This window comes from Apiospora marii (genome assembly GCF_038362585.1).
Source record: "Apiospora marii strain CBS 49790 chromosome Unknown utg000004l_segment0_segment1, whole genome shotgun sequence".
NCBI classification, from domain to species: Eukaryota; Fungi; Ascomycota; class Sordariomycetes; order Amphisphaeriales; family Apiosporaceae; genus Apiospora; species Apiospora marii.
The window spans coordinates 335,103-354,953 of record NW_027117376.1 but is presented as its reverse complement, the minus strand read 5'-3'; the positions used below and the strand labels follow the sequence as shown (position 1 = coordinate 354,953).

Here is a 19,851-nt window from a genome sequence, read left to right as displayed (position 1 = left end):
CTGTTGAGTGAGTATCCAGTCCCCTTCTACCTTAGGTACCTCGTTGAATGAGTGCACACCTGCAGGCGGCAGTCGTCCATATCTTGTGGACCCTGGGCACGGTATTCAGAACCACGGAACCGGAACCGTATTGATCCGGCTGGTCCTTGCAACTTGCAGCCTAGCTTCCAAGGTTAGCTCCAGCTGCAAGTGACCGAACCCGACAAAGTGACCAACCAACTCAGGTCATCAGAAAAGTGCAAGCTCTCTATTTCGAGCACCATCCATCATCATCATCACCACCACCAAACCTATTTACTGTTGACTTCTCTCCATCAGCACATCACAAAGGCGCGTCGCCTCTCCCCATCCTTAGTCTTACTTCGCATTACTTGCGACACGGTCGCGTTCATTCTTGTCTTCTGGTTCTTCAGGTGGATTTTGCAGACATCATGTCTCGAGGTGGTACCACCCTCTACGTGACTGGCTTCAGCCACGGCACGCGCGCCCGCGACCTCGCTTACGAATTCGAACGGTATGTCAACTACAAGTATCACTCGGTGACTCGATCGACCGTCGTTTCTGGCTACGATGCTCGATGCATGCCCGCCTCCCACACCCAGCTGCCTCCCTGCCATCCTCGTCCTCAATTCGAGCCTCTCGTTCGCGTCCATGATCGGGTCCTCGAGCCGTCTCCTTAGCTTCGCTCTATCTATCCCACCGTTTCCATGTCCATCTAAATCAGCATCTCCTTCGATCGAGCGGTCGGACGGGCAGTTCTATCTGCATCGCGCGAGTCGCCCGCCAGCTGTGCGGGATCCCGATACTCTTCACGCACCTGATGCGGCGAATCCAATAAAACGAAAACTGGGAAGTTTGTTTTGCAACGTACGTACTGACTTGAATCCCCCATCTAGCTATGGTCGCCTGGTCCGCTGCGACATTCCTGCTCCTCGTTCTGCTTCCAGCAGACTGTAAGTCCTTGTCTCACTGCTCTTGGGCTGTGCGCCGCTAACCCTGCCTCTAGGTTTGCCTTTGTCGAGTATGAGGATCGACGTGATGCTGATGATGCCTACCATGAGATGCATAACAAGCGCATTGGCCGTGATGATCTTCTGAAGATTGAGGTATGCTTATGAACAAGGTTGTCCGGGCAACGTTGACACTGGCTGACCTTTGTTACAGTGGGCTCGCACCCCTCCTTCTGCCTCGTGGCGATTCGATTCTGGTCGCGATCGCGACGGACGCGGTGATCGTGACTCGCGCCGTAGCGCTCGCTCTCCCCGTCGTGGCCGCTCCCCCTCTCCTCGTCGTAGCACTCGCGAGTACTCGCCCAAGAAGGAGGACCGCCGTGAGCGTGACTACGACCGCAGCGACAGAGATAGAGACTATGACAGAGAACGACGCGACACGCGCGACCGTTCTCGAAGCCCCGATCCTCGGTAATTCACCCTCCGATGTCTACATCACTGCCACAATAGAAGCCACCGCTAACATGTTCAGAAGTGACCGCGACCGAGACAGCAAGGACGATCGTGATGACAGAGACCGCCGCGAGAACGGCACTAATGGCGACGACAGAAAAGGTAATTATTGTCCCAGCTGTCATTTTCGAGCTGCTCGTGCTAATTTTCTTCCACAGCCCTTGACAGCCCTCCGCCTCCCCAGGAGGACTTGGACGTTGCCGAGTAGATTCAACCAACGAACCGTGCTCTTGGGCGTAGCTGAGTAGTGATAAGTATGACACCGAAACACCACTAGAAACCTTCCGGCGACGTTGGCGGACGGGCAGGCTCTTTTCTTTGTCAGCATTTGGGATCTTCTGGTCTTCTGGGTTTGTTTTGCTTCATGGGGTTTCACTCATCTTCTAGTCTCGGCCGTTCGACGATCTTCATCCGCCTTGCACGATAGAGCAAGCAATAATCGACTGATGTCATGGGCGCATATCGTAGCGACCGCTACCTCTGAAATCCCAATGGTCCACTTTATGCAATAGGAGTCATTCTCTCGCAATTGGTAGAAAATTCCATTTTTGTATTTGTACACAGCTTGTTGGCCCGAGGTCATTTGATGATGTGATCAATGTTGGGGTCAGAATGCCCCTTCGTAATGCTTCCCAAGTGACCATGGTTAAATGCGTGATCTTGTTCATTGAGTGTCTCAATGTTCAAGCTATTTTCTGAAGTAGTCGGTCGGTCATTGGATATGCTTTCTTACCATCAAACGACATGGTAACAATGATATCCCATGCGATGTTGCTTTCATGATGTGAGATAGGAGAGGCAGGCTGTGGCAACCAAAGGCATAATAGGTAGCAAGTAGAGGACCACTCCGTAGTGGCATCAAAGTTGACGATATTCAACAACCTGGGGTAAGGATAGGTATATGGTAGGGATCGCCCGGCAGGACCCGCCCACCAGGCCCGAGAGTGGACTCATGATCGGAACATTGAAGCTAGGTATGTTAGGTACATATGACAGGTCTGGGCCGGGAATACGCTGATAAGATCTGGGTGAGTTCTTAACCTCACCATCAGGACTTCGCGACTCCGGGAGGACCCGGTTCTCGGCTATTGCAAAGATAGTCGAGAGAGGGGAATCTGGGTCCATGGGGAAAATCATTAGCAAAGAGCTTGTTTGAGGGAGTCACGACACAGGCGATAGAAGTCCGCCTAGTTCTCATGTTATTACATAATGTGACTACTAGCTTGGTTGGCTTCATGAAGCGCGGCATTATTATTACTTGAGATATTAGGTACATGTAGTTAGGTATGTATGTTTCTGTCAGGTCTACCTGCCATTTTACCGAGAAACTACCTATTCCCTACAGCAGCGGCAGGTACCTGAGTTAAGTGAGCTACCCAACCCCTGTTCAAGCAGCAGGCTGTTCTTCGCTTATGCTGCCAATGGAATCAACGACGCTGGACGGATATGGATCTGCAGACGCCAAATGTAGAAAGTAGAAGCGCAGCCAGCCTTGATGTCAGCAGTCAGAGCGAAGTGGATGGATGAGCTGTTCGTCCAGATAGCAACTTTTAGTTTGTACAACCATTGTCTTACCGACTTTACATACCTTATAAACTAAGTGCAAACCTGCCATTGAACTACATACCTACATGTATGTAGGTATTCCCTAACGGAGCAATCTGCGCAGGTAGAAAAATACCCCATCCGCCCAAAGAAATTCAATTCTTCTTGCGGCCAATTGCAGTTGCGGGAAAAGACAATCAGCATCTTTTGTGGAGGCTCAGGCGACAGGCAGACCCCCCACAAGGCACGGTCGCTTGACGCTTGATTTGACAGCTGGACAGCGACACAGTCACCAAACCCGAGCCGCCCCAGGGACGACGACTCATACCGCGCCACTGGGGAAGTGGCATCTTTTTTTTTAAGGTTAGTGACCATTACATGTTACCGACTAAGGCTCCTAGGTCATGGCCTCGATTCTTAACACCCCCTGTTTCTGCTCTACTCAATGCGTCTTGTGATTATGTACATGTATCCAGCATAGTCAGACTGATCTTGGATTCTTCGTCCTTTCCATTTTCCCTCAACATCTTCTTCCGTGCGCCGTTGCATCTTCACCTCGCTCTCTCTCTCCCGCAGCAGGGCCGGCCGACGCTCGTTTCATCTCCATGTTCTGACATTCTGTTTCCGGCATAGTCTTATCCTAGGTTCGTCCCGAGAAGCTGGTCACTTTTAATACGGCCTTCGGCAGAACAAGACCCGCTGCTGAATTGCTGCGACCAAAAGTTTCCACCGACCGGCGCAGATCTGCTCGTTATGCGCTGCTGTCTCTATCTCTTCTCTCAATAGATGCTCGAGGATGTTGCTGGAATCGCAAAACACCTTCCAATGAGAAGCTTGACCTCGAAAAACGCCCTCCCCTTACCGCCAAAACTTGAGCCGTACAAACACGCCTCAGCACCTATCCTAAGCGCCTTATTTTAATGCTCCGTACTCCCACTACGAGGCGATTCACCCGATCCGCCGCCTTCATACAGCATTACCAGTAATATTTACGAACCCCTGCGCATCACCGACTGCTTCCACGACAAGAAACCCCCCGATACAAACAAAATGACAGCTGTACGTGCCCCGGCGCTTACTTGGGAGGAAGCACAAACCCCCTGGGAGTGATGGCGAGCGTGATATGCTGACATTCGAGCCTTTCCAGTCGTCAGAAGATGCCATCAGAGCCGCAAAGGCGGCGGCAAACCAATCCCAGTTCCGCGATTTCATTTCACAACCCGTGGTAGCTGCCTTTTGCGCCGGCGGTGTTGCTGGCGCCGTCTCGCGAACCGTCGTGTCCCCCCTCGAACGATTAAAGATTCTCCTACAGGTACAAAGTGCCGGCCACAATGAATACAAGCTCGGCGTGGGCAAGGCCTTGGCGAAGATGTGGAAGGAGGAGGGCTGGAGAGGCTTCATGGCCGGTAACGGCACCAATTGCATTCGCATTGTCCCCTATTCGGCCGTGCAGTTCGGCAGTTACAATCTGTACAAGCGAGTATGTCCGGCCAAACATCATGCGCCCCCCCCCCCTTCCGATTCCATGCTGGTCATCTACTGACCTGATCCCTACAGACGTTTTTTGAGCAATACCCTGGTGCATCTTTAAGCCCATTTCAGCGCTTAATATGTGGTGGTATAGCAGGTGTTACCTCGGTCTTCCTCACATACCCCCTAGATATCGTCCGTACTCGGTTATCCATTCAGTCGGCATCATTCGCCGCTCTCGGCGACAGGCCAAAACAGCTGCCGGGTATGTGGCCAACCATGGTCACCATGTACAAACAGGAAGGTGGAGTTGCCGCGCTGTACCGGGGCATCATACCTACCGTAACGGGCGTTGCGCCATACGTAAGTACCAGATGCAGCAGTGGTCTACGTGCACGCCCAGAGACTAACGTACTTAGGTCGGGCTGAACTTCATGACCTATGAGTTTGTCCGCAAATATCTTACTCCTGAGGGTGACCAGAATCCCAGCGCGGTGCGGAAACTCCTTGCCGGAGCCGTGTCCGGCGCAGTGGCGCAAACTTGCACTTACCCATTGTAAGTGTCTTTGACAGCCTCATCCCGCGTACATGCGTACTAACATTGTATCTCAGCGATGTGTTACGGCGCAGGTTCCAGATTAACACCATGTCAGGCATGGGTTATCAATACAAGTCGATAGGTGACGCCATACGAGTCATCGTCGCACAGGAAGGTTGGCGAGGTCTCTACAAGGGTCTCGTTCCCAACTTGCTCAAAGTCGCCCCGAGCATGGCAGCCAACTGGCTCAGCTTCGAGATGACTCGTGATTTCTTGGTGGGCCTGAGAGGCGAGCCTGTGGTATTATAGAGAGGGATGGGAACCCAACTTTCTGGTTGGATACCGTTCAGGATTCCTTCCACCTGTAAACATTATCCATCATACTAGACCAGCTACACTACCGGACCATAGCCCTTCACTGACTGATGGGCACGGATAAACGTCGAGTGACCAGCCTTCAGGGGGGTCAAGGTACAAGGCTTTGATATGCTGTATTGCCTTGAGAGTCATTAGGACGGCTAAATAGAAGCATAGAGAAGAGTATTTCGCGGAGGGCGCTGTTGCTGTTGCAATTCGAGGGTGGGGTCAACGGCTACACTTGACAGCGGCCGATGGTTTCTCGTCCAAGCTTTGGGCTCGGACAGCTTGTGTAATTGTATATAAGACGGCGCGTACACGCAACTGATACAATGGGATTATACAAAGTTTATGGTCCGTATCTTTACCGACTCAAGACGAGATGTGCCCAAACAGACTGTGAGTTCAGGTAGCATGTGTGGATCCTTGCTGCATGTGAGATCGAATGTGAGGGAGATAGATTCCAATGTTACTATCCTAGATGAGTTAGCTGGAACAGATCATGCCCGGTTCCACACTTCGCAGACATGACCTGTTAAAGTCATTATGTAAATGACGGCCTGGCAAGCACACTTGGCGCCAGCTGGTGTCAGACCCACCTTCATTTGTACGGTCAAAAAGAAGTGCACTTGAACAATTTACCCTAACTGCCTCTTTTGACCGCCCACCCACAGTGGCTCCCCTCCAAGCAGTCTACCACAATTCCCAAACTTTTCGCGGGCTAGTCACTGCGTCTGGAAGTTGTTCTTACGCCCAGTTATTTTCCCGACGACAACCTCACACCCATTGACTTACTTTCGATTTATCGCCAATCGTAAAAAGTCATCGGCAAAATGGGTACGTTTACAATTTGGAGTCTTCGTGTGCAAGTGGAGGCGTGCGAGGTGATGGCGCTGCAATGAACATTGCTGTCGCTTTTGCCGAGCTCGTTTTCTGCGACCAAGGACATCTCTCTTCCGCTGGCGGTTGATGAGATTTCAGTGGAGGCTGGGAAGGGACATCTGCTTTCTCGACGTTTTCTGTCCTGTTCGCTCTTGTTGCTTCTCGGCTCCATGTCCGCGGGCACCTCTCGTCCTTGAGTGGACGATGAAGGTCCTTAAGAGCATGCTTGAACAAAAGCTAACGAAGGCTTTCATATTAAAGGTATCGATCTCGACCGCCACCACGTGCGCAGCACCCACCGCAAGGCACCCAAGAGCGACAATGTCTACCTCAAGCTCCTTGTGAAGCTCTACCGCTTCTTGGCTCGTAAGTCTTCGAAAAGAAATCTCTATATCCATACAAATGGGGCATGGGGACCACGGTAGCTAATGTTGTTCGCGATTCTAGGCCGTACCGAGTCTTCCTTCAACAAGGTCATCCTGCGCCGCCTCTTTATGTCGCGTATCAACCGTCCCCCGGTCTCGATCTCGCGCATCGTCGGCCAGTCCAAGGGCCAGGAGGGCAAGACCGTCGTTGTTGTCGGCACCATCACCGATGACAACCGTCTTCTCGAGGTCCCCAAGCTGAGCATCGCTGCTCTGCGCTTCACCGCCACTGCCCGCGCTCGCGTCCTGGCTGCCGGTGGTGAGACCCTCACCCTGGACCAGCTCGCTCTGCGTGCCCCCACCGGTAGCAACACCCTGCTGCTCCGCGGTCCCAAGAACTCCCGTGAGGCTGTCAAGCACTTCGGCATGGGTCCCCACAAGCACAAGGTACGCTGGAATCTGAGACAACAGTCGGGAACTGGTACTAACAACCCGTATAGAAACCCTACGTTCAGTCCAAGGGCCGCAAGTTCGAGAAGGCCCGTGGTCGCCGCCGATCTCGTGGTTTCAAGGTCTAAGCCATTGGATATGGTTTGGGCTAGGTTTGGTCATGTGTCACGTCTCTTCCGATATACCACGCGCAACGCTTGTAACTGGAAGGGGTTTCTGCTTTTTCATGAATGGTTTCGGCATGGTCTGGCGTGGAATGGTACCCAAAATGATTTTCATGGAATGAGAACGCAATTACCCAACCTACGAGTTCATCTCGCTTGATGCCGTGAACACGAGTGAGCCAGTCGACTTAGATTCTATTATGCTCGACAATATAGTAAACATTCTCCGAGCATCTTGATTCGTTACTCAAGTATTATTGTGACATGGTAATAGTACACCATCGTCTATGTAAACTCGGGTATTAGTTTCCAGCCGCCATTTGTATGGCTACGTTCCCTTACAATGCTTTTTCAGACCACTTTCTAGCACAATCCTTGGACATTGGACTTGATAAAACTTGTCCTTGTCATTCGCGAAGCAGTAATGTATTGGCCAAATTAACATGTAACCCCGATGGTACCAATGGTCCATTGAATTGGTCTTATTAACACAACGATGCATATGTAGTACACTTATAGATACTAAGACTACGTTCAAAAGCCAGGCATCGAATGGTGGCCTTTACAAGTACAGGGTATCAGTTCATGCTCTTCCTCCGGCCAACCTGGACTATAAATCTTTGGGGGCATCCTGGTTAGGACTACTAGCCATTGTTATCCCCGTTGGTCTTGCCGGCTCCTTTCCTTTTGCCTCCTTTTCTTCCGCCTCCTTTTCTTCTGCCGTTCCTCTTGTCCCTGCATTTCGACGTACGTCGTCGCTACTGACGAGTAGTCGACCCACATCCGTGAATCGCACGTCTTTGAGATTGTTTTCGAATGGGGCAGGATTGTTCTTAAAGGGGCTCTCCGCAACTACCCCCGCGGCCGTTTCTGTTGCCCTGTGATGCGACGACCATGCGCCACTGGTGGTGCTCGTGCCGCCCGAGAAACGCAGGGAGAAGGAGTCTTTGCCGGCAGTGAACCTCGGGGTCATGCGGACCTGCGACGTGTGGATGGCTGCTACCCCCAGCCTTTTCCGTGATGCCTTGGCGATCTTTGCGATCAGGTCGGCCATGTTCATCTCGATGTTCAGTTTTATCAGGTAGCATATGGGGTGGAATTGCACGAAGCTGTGGGGAGTACTCAACACGTCAGTACGGTTGTGTCAGTACGGTTGTACAGCGATATCGACTCCTAACAGGGGGTTGGGAGTTTAGTCCCCCCCCCCCCCAAGTCGTAGTCTTTTGCTTACACGAAGCCCTTTGAGATCAACCCGATGAGGATAACCTGGTTGGATTTATTAGTCGGTATTCCAGGCAATCATGTAACACGAGGGCATAAGCACGCACATCAAGGGAAATAGAAACAAACACCATGGCGAGATTGATCCAATACAGCATCTTGTATCTCACAAGGCCGTTCTCGATCAGGTTGGCCCGGACCAGATGTATGAAGTAGAGATTGAGGCTGAGGTCAAGGGCGGCGAATATGGTCTTCTCTAACCGATCCCATATAGCATCCGCATATACCCATGTCGCGTTTACGCCGAGCTGGGACGGGATGAATATGAAGAAGCCGCTGAGGTTGATGACGCCGAGCAGGGCGACGACGGTCCATTTGAGACGGCGCGATTTTCGGGGATCATACATGAGAAGGCTGACACGGTTGACCAAAATGCCCATGATGCATTGTATCTGCAGCCAGACCACAAGTTAGTCGGCACATGAGTAGGTAGGTAGACCGACCGACCATCACTATGGGGGAAAACCAAGCAAGGAGGCGTCAAATGTTGCAAGTGCAAGCAGTATCAGGAAAGGGGAAGGTCGTGGCGCACCTGGAATACCCATAGGAGCACGATAGCAAAGTAGAAGGGCAGTCTGCACATCTCCAGATAAATAGCCCAGTTGTTAGCAGGTCGCGGTATCGGCATATCTGGTTCGTACGGTAGGTATACTCACCTGCCAGGGATACTGCCGGTGATGTGTAAGTACGTGATGATGGCCATGGCGCCGTCCGCCGTCCATTCCAGCCACAGCATGATGATATAGGGGCTACGATCGAGGTTCTTGGAGCGCGACCACACCCCGCGCGTCTGCTTTACGCCCTGGAGGAAGGTGAAGGCGGCCGCTGCTACCGTGAAGCCGAGAAAGAAGGTGGCCAGGCCTGTGTCGGTCCCGAGCACCGACAGTGGACCATCAAACGCCCTGGATGGCCCGGCGTTGCCCGGCACAGGAAACGGGGCAGATGAGTTCATGGTTCATGTATATACTCGGCGGGCCAAGCCAAGCCAAGCCAAGCCACGTTGATGGCACGATGTCTATCCAGACGAGGTGGCAGGGGCGCAACAGAGGAGAATAATCGGCTGCCTCTCTATTCCCATAATTTGGACTCCCCCATCGTGGGTTGGGAGGGGTATTGGAGTAGAAACGAACGTAGAAGAGAGAGAAGATTGCCTCGGCAGAATATGACGTTAACATCGACGGCCGCCCAACAACATGGGACGGATAGACAAATCGAGAACATTCCCGGCACGAATGCTGCCCTAAAGTATCATGAATCAGGCAGCTGCAAACCTTTGAGGATTTCCGACGGTACAATCTCAGTTATGCTGCTGCTGCCCGTCCGTCAGTCATTGCTTAGTCAAAGTGTAGTAGACTTGAATACGCAAGTCTTGGATTGTTCCTACATCAATTGTCTTCTGCCGTCGGCAGAAAACTGTTCCAAAGACGCCATCTCGATAATGGGCTGATCTTGCATTGGAAGAAGAGGGCATGGATGCTTCTGTCCGTCTGCCTGGAGACATGGCTGTTGATTGGTCGGGAAAGACGGTACCCCCACTAAACACGGGAGCTTCTCACTAACAACACTGACGACATCATCATCATCCAGACAAAGACCAGCCACCAAACCGACGACACCATTCCTACCTATCTGGCAACTTGCCATCCTTATGATAACGGCATAAATCCAAGTCGTTTTTGTCGACAACGACCAGCACAGATCCAGCCATGTGCGGGCGCTACTCTCTTGGATTGGTATGTGGTTGTGCCTTTGCAGGTCTCTTGGAAGCCAAGTTGAAGCTAACACTATCTCCAGAGACCAGCCCAGGTCCGTCAGATGCTGCAACAGGACAACATGCCGGTGGATGATGCCCCTGAGGATGAAGGAGAAGATGCACCTCGTCAATCCTACAACTTCGCCCCGGGGTATCATGGTATCGTCTACCGGGCAGATACCCCGGACCGGGGCGCCGGCCCACATCGGCACGCCAAAAAGGCCGGTGACGATACGGAGGCAGCCGATGAGGCCGCTGATCAGGCATCATCAACATTCCTAAGTGGCGGTGACGGCGCCGGTGTCCACTACAAACTCCAGAGCATGAAGTGGGGCCTCATCCCCTTTTGGACCAAGAGAAACCCGGACTACGGAAGCATGATGAAGACGATCAACTGCCGCGATGACTCCCTGGCCCAGAGTGGAGGTATGTGGAACACCATGAAGGCCCGGAAGCGCTGCATCGTTGTCGCCCAGGGCTTCTATGAGTGGCTGAAGAAGGATGGCGGCCGGGAGAAAATTCCCCATTTCGTCAAGAGGAAGGACGGGGCTTTAATGTGTCTTGCCGGGTTATGGGATTGTGTGCAATACGAGGGTGAGTACCTATCTATATCCTATGAAACTGTATCGTGGCCTTCAGGACTTATGAGCATATTGTGGAACAGACGACGAGAAGAAACACTACACATACACCATCATCACGACGGATTCAAACAAGCAGCTGAAGTTCCTGCATGACCGGATGCCCGTCGTTCTGAATAACGGATCGGAGGAGCTGCGAACTTGGTTAGATCCCAAGCGTAACGAATGGTCCAAAGAGCTGCAGTCGCTCTTGAAGCCGTTTGACGGGGAGCTGGAGGTCTACCCGGTCAGCAAGGACGTGGGGAAGGTGGGCAACAACTCACCCACCTTCCTTATCCCCATAGACAGCAAGGAGAACAAGTCAAACATCGCCAATTTCTTTGGCAAAAGTCCCTCGAACGCCAAGACGAAACCTGAAGCTTTGTCGCCGCCGCAGAAGCAGCCGCAAGTGAAGATCAAGGAGGAAGCTGGGTTTGTCGAAGAGGACTCAAGAGATGACAATGTAGCCGAGGAGGGCGGTCAAACAAAGAGCGAAGATGGAAAGCACGACGCAGATGGTCAAGAAGCCAAAGTAGCTGCCGGAGTGAAGCGTGAGGCGGAAGAAGACACTTCTCGTGACGAGCCCCCGAAGAAAGCTGCCAAGCCTGCGCCGAAGCCTGCGTCCTCTGCCTCACCCCAAAAGAAAGGAGGAGTAGGAACTAGGTCGAAGATCAGTGCTACGAGCAATGGCACGAAGAGTCCCGGGAAGTCAAAGCAGACCGGTTCTCGAAAGATCACGCAGTTCTTTGGCAACAGCTCTTGAGAGCCCACGGGGGTTTCCTCTACGAGACAAGGCGGACACGGGGTCCGAAGAAAGGATGACGGCGTTGGCTTCCAAACGCACCCTCTTCCCCCTTGGTTCCAAATTTCACCGGAACTTTGACAATGATACCCTAGAGAAACCCGATATCATGGTCGAAACGTACGATTCGTACCGGAAGCTCTTTCATTGGCGTTGGGGGCTACACGGTCAATGAGTTAGGAATGATTATGATTTTCCTTATCCAGTAATTTATGAGAGCATGCTTGCTTGTGACCCCTTTTCTTACATCGTATAGGGGCAAGTCCATCTACCGCCATCATGCACGTTGGTCTTGCATATGTCGTTGGCCCTCGTTCGTATCTGGCCGGCTTCCCTCTTTGGAGAGGGCTTATATTTCCCCACACACCCAGATACATTTATATACAAGGTTCCATTCCGGCCCGTCTCCCCGATACTTCTTCTGCTTACGGCCCCCATGTGGGTTGTGCAGCGCATGTGTAGGCTGCATAGTAGTGGGAACCTGCTATTGCATTAGCGCATCCTGTCATGCGCGAACTGCATGGAGGTACCTAACCCAATGAAGGATCCAGCTCACGAATGAATACTACTATATGTCGTCAAAGGCGTCCCTATTTGAAGTCGTGTAAGCAAACTTGCCTTCTCAATGCTGTTCTAAATCATGACATTATGCCTGCAGTTGGCTTGATGCATAAAATATAACTGATATACATGTTGGTCCGTATAAAATTCTATATACATGAAGGAAACTTTCGCGTCATGTGGGTGGGCAAATATCAGAGCTCAAAGTACACCCGCCAACCCCTTGACGTCTGCCACCCACTAAGCCGCCTTGATGCAGGCCTTGACCAGAGCGGTGTCGGTCCAGATGTTGCCGTTCTTGGTGGGCGTCTCGGTGAGCTCGTAGCTGCCGTCGAAGCCGCCGGCGCTCCAGCCGACGTAGCCGAGGAAGACGTCGGAGTTCTTGTTGACAAAGGCGATCTGCTCGCAGAGGTACTTCTGGCACGAGGCCGTGTTGCCGCCGCCCGTCTCGGTGTTGATGGCCTGGCGCTTGTTGGTGCGGAGCCAGTCGGCCAGGGGCGAGAAGGCCGAGTCGATGTTGTTGGTCACGCACTCGGTGTGGGTCCCGCTGTTGTCAGAGTCGAGGTACTTGTGCACGTCGAAGACGAGGCCGGTCGTCGACCCGTCCGGGTTCTTGACGTTCATGAGCGCCGGCCCGCTGTTCTTGACAAAGGTCGCCGCCGACGTGAAGTCGGTGCCGGGCAGCAGGATCGTCTGCTTGGCGCCGGCGCCGCGGATGGCGTCCACGGCAGCCTGGGCCGACGCCGCCCACTTGGTCATGTCCAGGTCGTGCGGCTCGTTCATCAGGGCGAAGATGAGCTTGGGCTGGTCGGCGTACTTCTGGGCCAGCTGGATCCAGAGATTGGCGAACTGGTCGTTGGATGGGCCGCCTTGGCCGACGATTTGGCCGTTCCAACGGGCATCTATGGCACATCAGTCAGTCGGCACTCGTTCATCAAGGGTGTTCTTTTTCCCTCCACATAAATGGTTGCATGTTATCTTACAGTTGTGGATCTAGCAAAACTAAGTTAGCTTCCTTGACTCTTCACTAAGGATTTACACATCAAAAGGGGCCGTATGCGACTTACATCAATAACACACGTAGCACCAGTCTGCAAGCAAGCCTGGACCAGCTGGTCATACTTTCCAAAGTTGGTCTTGTCCAGGTTCCCGCCAAGCTTGTTGTTAACAAGATATTGCCAGCCCACCGGCAGACGGAAGATGTTCATGTGGTCATCCTTGACGAAATGCTGCATTTGGCCGGCTCCATCGGGGCCATTCAGGGTGGCCAGCGGGGGCAGGGCCTGGCTGAGATCACACGCTCCCTAGATTATGTCAGCCATCTATCTGGATGGAAGAGGAAACAGTCATTGGGTAGAAGCCAGCATACCGATGTGGTGCACCCGAAGTCAAAGCCTGCAATGTTTACTCCAACTGTGAACGGTTAGCTTAGATCCTGTGTGCCATCAGGGCAAGGGTTGGTCGGAAACATACAGTATTGGACGCCGGCCCGCTTCGCCACGGGGCCTGCAGTAACAGCACCGGCAAGAGCCAAAGCGGCAACGAAAGGGGTATGCATTTTGGAAAGAAAAGAGTGTGTACTTGGCAGATATCAAGAGAATGGGGTGTAGAGCTTCGCTTGCAGGCTTGAGGCAAAAAGCAAGAGTGACGCCAAGAGGGCGGCTACCGGGTGAGTTATATACTTGGCATAGTCGGCTGTTTCCTTGAAGTTGCGTCGTTCGAGTCCATCATTTGGACCGTTGACGCGGGTACTGGTATTAGCGGGCCCATAGTCACTATGCTCGTGACGAGATGCGGTTTCAGAAGTGCGACTACTGCCGTACCTGTCAAGATGGCTCCATGGTCAGGACGGGGAGTCGGGAGAGGAAGGAGATTTGAGGTCATGGCGTATGGCGCGCATTACACCACTAACGCTCTTCCGCTCTGGTCTCCTCCTAGCTATGCAGACTTGTCTGTCGTGAGGCGGACCCAAGTGTCTCCGCTTGGCCTGGCCGGAAATCGAAGTATAGAATAATCGCGGCAATCAGAGGTGAGTGGGCCGGCGGGAAGAGAGTCGAGGATGGTGTTGATCGGCAGACGGAAGTGGGCTCACGTTGTAAATGGTTTAGTGAAGGGGGCTTGCATGGCTTGTTGCAGATAAATCAATTGACCAATCTCTCAGTAAGAGCCGTGCCTTCTTGCGACGCGCCCGATACTTCCTGCTGGCCCGTTGGTAGCGAGGAACGGAAAAACAAAAAAAAAAAAAACAAAAAAAACAAGCTCAGCTAAGCTTTCCACCTGTTCGTCTTACGCCGGCGACTTGCTGGACTCGAGCTGTGGCTATTGCTTCATTCGGGGTTGTTCCTGGTTGCAGCACTCTTGCACGCAAAGTCATGGTCTCCGTGCGCTGATTCGTGCGTCCGGGCAGCTTGCCGAGCTCCAGCAGCGGTAATGACTCGGCGGAAGCGCTAAAAAGCCCCAAAAGTGCATCCACCATAAAAGTAGTGTAGCATTCACCGACCGGCACGACGGCGCTCACCTCCATTCCGCCGTGTCGTGGGAGACATCTCATCTCGTGATATATTGTACTCTGAAACAATGGGAATATAATTCATGCCAGGTGGCATCATCGCTTCGACTTGCGTCTCCTCTAGTTACATTGATCTTCTCGGTATATGCCGTCAAGTATTACTTGACCCTTGCACTCGCAAGCACCACGTTTTGCCAGGCTGCTAAAACAATATATCCATCACCGGACCGAACCTTTTGGAAACAAATCCGCTTGATGACAGGAATAACTAACAATATTATGCTGACACTTTCTCTCTCGTACTTCATGATTGGTGCTGGATAGGCACATCAATGTTCACATCCCCTCCCCGGCTCTGCTGACGGGAGCGACTACTGACGGTCCTTCTCATCCGGAGGACGAGTCCGGATGATTGTCGATCTGCTGCGACTACCAACGTCGCCACGAGAGCTCATCTGCAGATAGTACTTTGTCTGGTGCACTCTCGCACTAGCCGCTATCGCCTAGCAGTGGCACAGAAATTGGCCTGGAGAGGAAATACGGAAGGGGAAGCGATTCTCCTGCAGCCGAACTGAGTTCAAACAACAGCCTGCTCTCTTCTCCTTTTTGTGACCTCGCGACAGCATCATCAATAGACGCGCTGCTCCCACTTGAATGGCAGCGCTACTCGCGGCAGTTTAGGTGTGCGACGAACCGCCATGAGAATAGCATCGAAAGGGGTCTTTGGGCTGGTCACCCACATGCACGGCCAGCGAACTGGCCCTCGATAGAGCGGCGAAAGCGATACGGGCACGGCTGGTATAGGCTGCTGGGTCTTTTCTGGGTTGCATGGGGTTGTATAAGGGAATATAAAAGGGTAAGCTCGTGTTTTATCCAGATCGATTCTCCAATCTGGGCAAATCTTGGCTCGTCAAATGCCCCTGGACATGCTCCGTCTGCGCCTCCTCCAAGTAAGGGGAGGGTGTGGCCGGCAGGTTTCCCGATTGGCGGTTTACGGCCCGGGACTTCGCCGGCCCGTCTGGTGGGAACCACGACATGCAAGATTCCCTGACGGCATTTGTTTGTTTGTCGACCTGGCAGCCGTGACCAGCTCTTCTCCCAGAAGTCCAGTCCTACAGGTGTTAGGCAAGGGAGACATGAGTGCAAGGACACAAGGACATCAGGGCATAACAGGCTGGCGGCCGCTCTCCTTGCAGCGAAACAATTAACATACCCCATATCATATCATACCCTGGCCTGAATACCCCGGGCTTGATTTTGGGGTAACGTGGGGTCCCAATCTCGGTCCACCCACCCCCAAAATGAGAAAACATCCGAGAATCAGCTGGAAACTCAAGAGCCCGAGTTGGGAGTCTCACCAATCTACGGTCAGTATTGATTGACCAGTACCTGACTCAACAGAAGGATCTGGTCTTAGATCGGACGAAACGGCCGACAATACCGCTTCGCCGTGGAATCCTTTCTGGATGACGCCTTCCACCTCCCTGTCCCCGCGTCTTGGCCTCGATCTCGGCGCACTCGCTGCTTTAATACTGTCGAAACCTGCTGCCTTATTCAGTACAATGTATTCGAAGCCCATGCCTCGAAATCATGCCAGTTGACATAATGACTTAGCAAATCCGGTAGCTAGCCGCAGCTTTTGTGATCCAGGAGGCGACTTGTCGAGTGATATACTCGAGATTGACGGTCTCCCGGCTGCTTGGGCCTGGCCAGGATCCAAGCTGCCTCCGAGCTGTATTAGGCCTAAGTCGTGCCTCTCCGTCGGCCGTCTCCCCAATCAACACAATCTATTCTCTGCTGTCTCCCGGAAGACGTTGGATGCCACCCATGCAGCTCTCTGCAATCATCGAGCCATGATTCCGGCTAATACCCAAAGGGTCAAGTGTCCCTGGAGCCTTCCCTTTTGACTCGGGAGCTGACCATCTATTCCGTCCTGTTGGTAATGCCTAGATAAACATTGGATCAGTTGCTGCCTATGGACGTTTCGGCCATTAAATACCTCCATGCCCTGCCTCTTTCAGCTGCATCTCATCTGCCGCAAGCTCAGGTTCAGTTCTCAAGATGAAGGGATTCGCAGCGCTCACAGCGGCCTGCTTAGCGGCTTCTTGTATGTCCCTCTTAATGTGCCAGCTAATTAATTATATGCTAACTCGATGTAGACGTCGAGCCAATCCTGGCTCAAAAGACGACGTATACCGATCCCAAAACAGGAATCGAATTCGGCACATGGGCGCAAGGCACTGGTTTCACCTTCGGTGTAGCCCTGCCTAATGATGCCCTGACTACCGCCGCCGATGAGTACATCGGTCTGTTGGTAAGTGCTGGAGCAGCGTACGTCCTCGGATATATTCTAAGACATGATTTCAGAGATGCACTGGGGGATGGTGCGGAATTTCCCATGGCCAGTCGGGACAGATGACCCAAGCCCTGCTCCTGATGGCCTGGCCGCATGAAGAAGAGGTCTTGACTTCCTTCCGCTACGCCACCGGCTACAGTATGCCAACGCCCTACACTGGCGATGCGAAGTTGACCCAGATCTCGTCGAGTATCAACGGCTCAACCTACGAGGTGCTATTCCGCTGCCAAAACTGTTTCTCCTGGAATCAGGACGGCTCGACTGGGTCTGTTTCCACGAGCGAGGGGTTCCTGGTCCTCGGCTGGGCAACAGCCAACACTGCGCCATCAAATCCCGCCTGCCCGACCGCCATAAGGTACGGACAGCATACCTCATTTGGACAATTCGGCGCCGAGCTCGACGGCACGACTAATGAGAAGTACGCTGAATGGGCGGAGTTGGCAACGAAGACCGTCAATGGCGATTGTGGAACAACAACAACCACGACAACATCGTCTACGACCACGACACCGACAGAAACGCCAACAGCACCCCCAGTGGCATGCCCGACACCAACAGAGGCTACGTATGACTATGTCGTTGTTGGGGCTGGTGCAGGCAAGTTACCTTTGGGGCCATTAATGCTTCCGTAACCATCCCCTTGTCTAACTTCACTCGTGTAGCCGGTATTCCCATTGCGGACCGACTGAGCGAGAAAGGGAAAAAGGTGCTGCTCATCGAGAAGGGACCGCCCTCCTCTGGGCGTTACAACGGCACCTTGAAGCCCGAATGGCTGGAGGGGACCAACCTGACACGGTTTGATGTTCCAGGCCTATGCAATCAAATCTGGGTCGACTCAGCAGGTGTTGCCTGCACCGACACAGACCAGATGTCAGGTTGCGTCTTAGGAGGTGGCACAGCCGTCAACGCTGGGCTCTGGTGGAAGGTGAGTGACCCCTGTCCGCATTCCACACTCACGGGGAGACAATCTGACCATTACAGCCTAACCCCCTTGACTGGGATCATGAATGGCCCAAAGGTTGGAAGTCGAAGGATCTTGCTGCTGCAGAGAAGAGGACGTTCGAGCGCATCCCGGGAACGAACAATCCTTCACAGGATGGCGTTCTATATATGCGTCAAGGATTCGATATCCTCTCCGACGGTTTCAAGAAGGCGGGTTGGACGAATGTCGAGCCCAACAAACAGCCCACGATGAAGAACCACACGTATGGCCGTACTGAGTACATGTTCGACCACGGTGAAAGAGGCGGGCCTATGGCGACGTACTTGGTGTCGGCGCTGCAGAGACCAAACTTCTCCCTCTATATGAACACTGCCGTCAAGCGGATCATTAGAGAGGGAGGCCATGCCACAGGCGTGGAGCTCGAGTGCAACGGCGAGGGCGGCTTCGGCGGAAAGATCAACTTGACACCCAAGACCGGCAAGGTCATCTCGGCTGCTGGTACTTTTGGTTCCGCTAAATTGCTCATGAGAAGTGGCATTGGTCCTGCTGACCAGCTCGCCATCGTGGCCAACTCGACTGATGGACCTACTATGATCTCCAAAGACTCTTGGATCAACCTGCCTGTTGGATACAACCTTGCTGACCACCTCAACGTAAGTACCCCAGGACGGCAGCTACTCCTATAGATTCTAACGTGATTTGTCCCAAGACTGATGTTTACGTCACCCACCCTGGTTTCGTTTTCTACGACTTCTACGAGGCATGGACGGATCCTAATGCGTCCGATGAGGCAAGCTACTTTGGTATGGACTGGACAGCCCCTATATCCGGATATAACTTTTAAAACTGACGGGCTGTATAGCAAACCGAACCGGCATCTTCACTCAGTCCGCCCCCAATATTGGACCTATGGTGAGCCTGCTCACGCCTGCACGTGCTTTAGGGTTACTAACGATTATATCAGTTCTGGGATGAGATCAAAGGTTCGGATGGCATCGTACGACAATTGCAATACACCGCGCGTGTCGAGGGAGCAGACAAGACAGGAACCAATGGTGCGCAGAATTCGATCTCTTCACTTATTCGAGAATAGTACGCTAACGTTGAGCCGTTTCCCAGACACAATGATCATGAGCCAATACCTGGGGCGTGGCTCCACATCGAAGGGAAGGATGACCATCAGGCCCGACCTGAGCACCTTTGTCGAAGAGCACCCTTACCTCCGAACCCCCGGCGACAAGGAGGCGGTGATCAAGAGTCTGGATAACCTGCGCTCGGCGCTGGGCAACTACCCGAACCTGACCTGGTCGGTGCCGACGAAGAACGTGACAACTGAGGCATACCTGAACACGTTGGTCGTCAGCGCATCTGCGCGGAGGTCCAACCACTGGATTGGTGAGTCCCCATCCTATTTCTTCCTGGTATCCCAGTGTGTATAGAAACACGCGGCTGACAGTATTGTCTTCTTTCCTCATTACTAGGTACTGCGAAACTGGGCCCGGACGACGGCCGGAAGCCGGACGGTACCGCCGTGGTCGATCTCAACACCAAGGTCTACGGTACCGACAACATCTTCGTCGTGGACGCCGCCATCTTCCCGGGCATGATGACGGGCAACCCGTCATCCATGATCGTCGCAGCGGCGGAATTTGCTGCCGAGAGGATAACAATGCTACATTAAGCTTCCTCGCAGCTAGGCATCCAGATGGGTGGCTCGAAAGGGGGCGCTGTTGTTCAGGTTAGGCGAGGAATTCAGGGGGGATATTCAATTCTTTGTCTGTACTTAGTCACT

The 19,851-nt window shown here is 53.0% G+C and overlaps 7 protein-coding genes across 7 annotated transcripts; 5 read left to right on the top strand and 2 right to left on the bottom strand.

The window, feature by feature from the left end:
* Positions 1 to 431: 431 nt before the first annotated feature.
* Positions 432 to 1,671, top strand: PG985_007091 (uncharacterized protein; the record flags this gene model as incomplete). Its single annotated transcript, XM_066826860.1, has 6 exons — positions 432 to 514; positions 897 to 953; positions 1,007 to 1,106; positions 1,165 to 1,421; positions 1,483 to 1,565; positions 1,622 to 1,671. 6 exons carry the CDS (start codon positions 432 to 434, stop codon positions 1,669 to 1,671), a joined length of 630 nt encoding a protein of 209 aa, XP_066684535.1.
* Positions 1,672 to 4,116: 2,445 nt separating this feature from the next.
* Positions 4,117 to 5,325, top strand: PG985_007090 (uncharacterized protein; the record flags this gene model as incomplete). The annotated part of the gene is made up of 4 exons (XM_066826859.1): positions 4,117 to 4,488; positions 4,566 to 4,841; positions 4,898 to 5,034; positions 5,091 to 5,325. Coding segments are annotated over 4 exons (1,020 nt in total), but the record flags the coding sequence as incomplete, so codon positions are not given.
* Positions 5,326 to 6,206: 881 nt separating this feature from the next.
* Positions 6,207 to 7,198, top strand: PG985_007089 (60S ribosomal protein eL18; the record flags this gene model as incomplete). The annotated part of the gene is made up of 4 exons (XM_066826858.1): positions 6,207 to 6,210; positions 6,493 to 6,621; positions 6,703 to 7,067; positions 7,121 to 7,198. The coding sequence occupies 4 exons, from the start codon at positions 6,207 to 6,209 to the stop codon at positions 7,196 to 7,198; spliced, it is 576 nt and encodes a 191-aa protein (XP_066684533.1).
* Positions 7,199 to 7,844: 646 nt separating this feature from the next.
* Positions 7,845 to 9,467, bottom strand: PG985_007088 (uncharacterized protein; the record flags this gene model as incomplete). Its single annotated transcript, XM_066826857.1, has 6 exons — positions 7,845 to 7,865; positions 7,986 to 8,343; positions 8,466 to 8,500; positions 8,563 to 8,907; positions 9,048 to 9,090; positions 9,172 to 9,467. The coding sequence occupies 6 exons, from the start codon at positions 9,465 to 9,467 to the stop codon at positions 7,845 to 7,847; spliced, it is 1,098 nt and encodes a 365-aa protein (XP_066684532.1).
* A 754-nt stretch (positions 9,468 to 10,221) lies between these two features.
* PG985_007087 (uncharacterized protein) lies at positions 10,222 to 11,651 on the top strand (the record flags this gene model as incomplete). The annotated part of the gene is made up of 3 exons (XM_066826856.1): positions 10,222 to 10,248; positions 10,310 to 10,862; positions 10,933 to 11,651. The coding sequence occupies 3 exons, from the start codon at positions 10,222 to 10,224 to the stop codon at positions 11,649 to 11,651; spliced, it is 1,299 nt and encodes a 432-aa protein (XP_066684531.1).
* Positions 11,652 to 12,491: 840 nt separating this feature from the next.
* PG985_007086 (glycoside hydrolase family 5 protein- cellulose binding module 1) lies at positions 12,492 to 13,809 on the bottom strand (the record flags this gene model as incomplete). The annotated part of the gene is made up of 5 exons (XM_066826855.1): positions 12,492 to 13,153; positions 13,235 to 13,244; positions 13,319 to 13,555; positions 13,621 to 13,664; positions 13,725 to 13,809. 5 exons carry the CDS (start codon positions 13,807 to 13,809, stop codon positions 12,492 to 12,494), a joined length of 1,038 nt encoding a protein of 345 aa, XP_066684530.1.
* Positions 13,810 to 16,821: 3,012 nt separating this feature from the next.
* PG985_007085 (Xyloglucan-specific exo-beta-1-4-glucanase) lies at positions 16,822 to 19,740 on the top strand (the record flags this gene model as incomplete). The annotated part of the gene is made up of 10 exons (XM_066826854.1): positions 16,822 to 16,867; positions 16,920 to 17,074; positions 17,128 to 17,707; positions 17,779 to 18,041; positions 18,098 to 18,712; positions 18,769 to 18,862; positions 18,922 to 18,971; positions 19,024 to 19,114; positions 19,179 to 19,454; positions 19,541 to 19,740. 10 exons carry the CDS (start codon positions 16,822 to 16,824, stop codon positions 19,738 to 19,740), a joined length of 2,370 nt encoding a protein of 789 aa, XP_066684529.1.
* Positions 19,741 to 19,851: the final 111 nt, after the last annotated feature.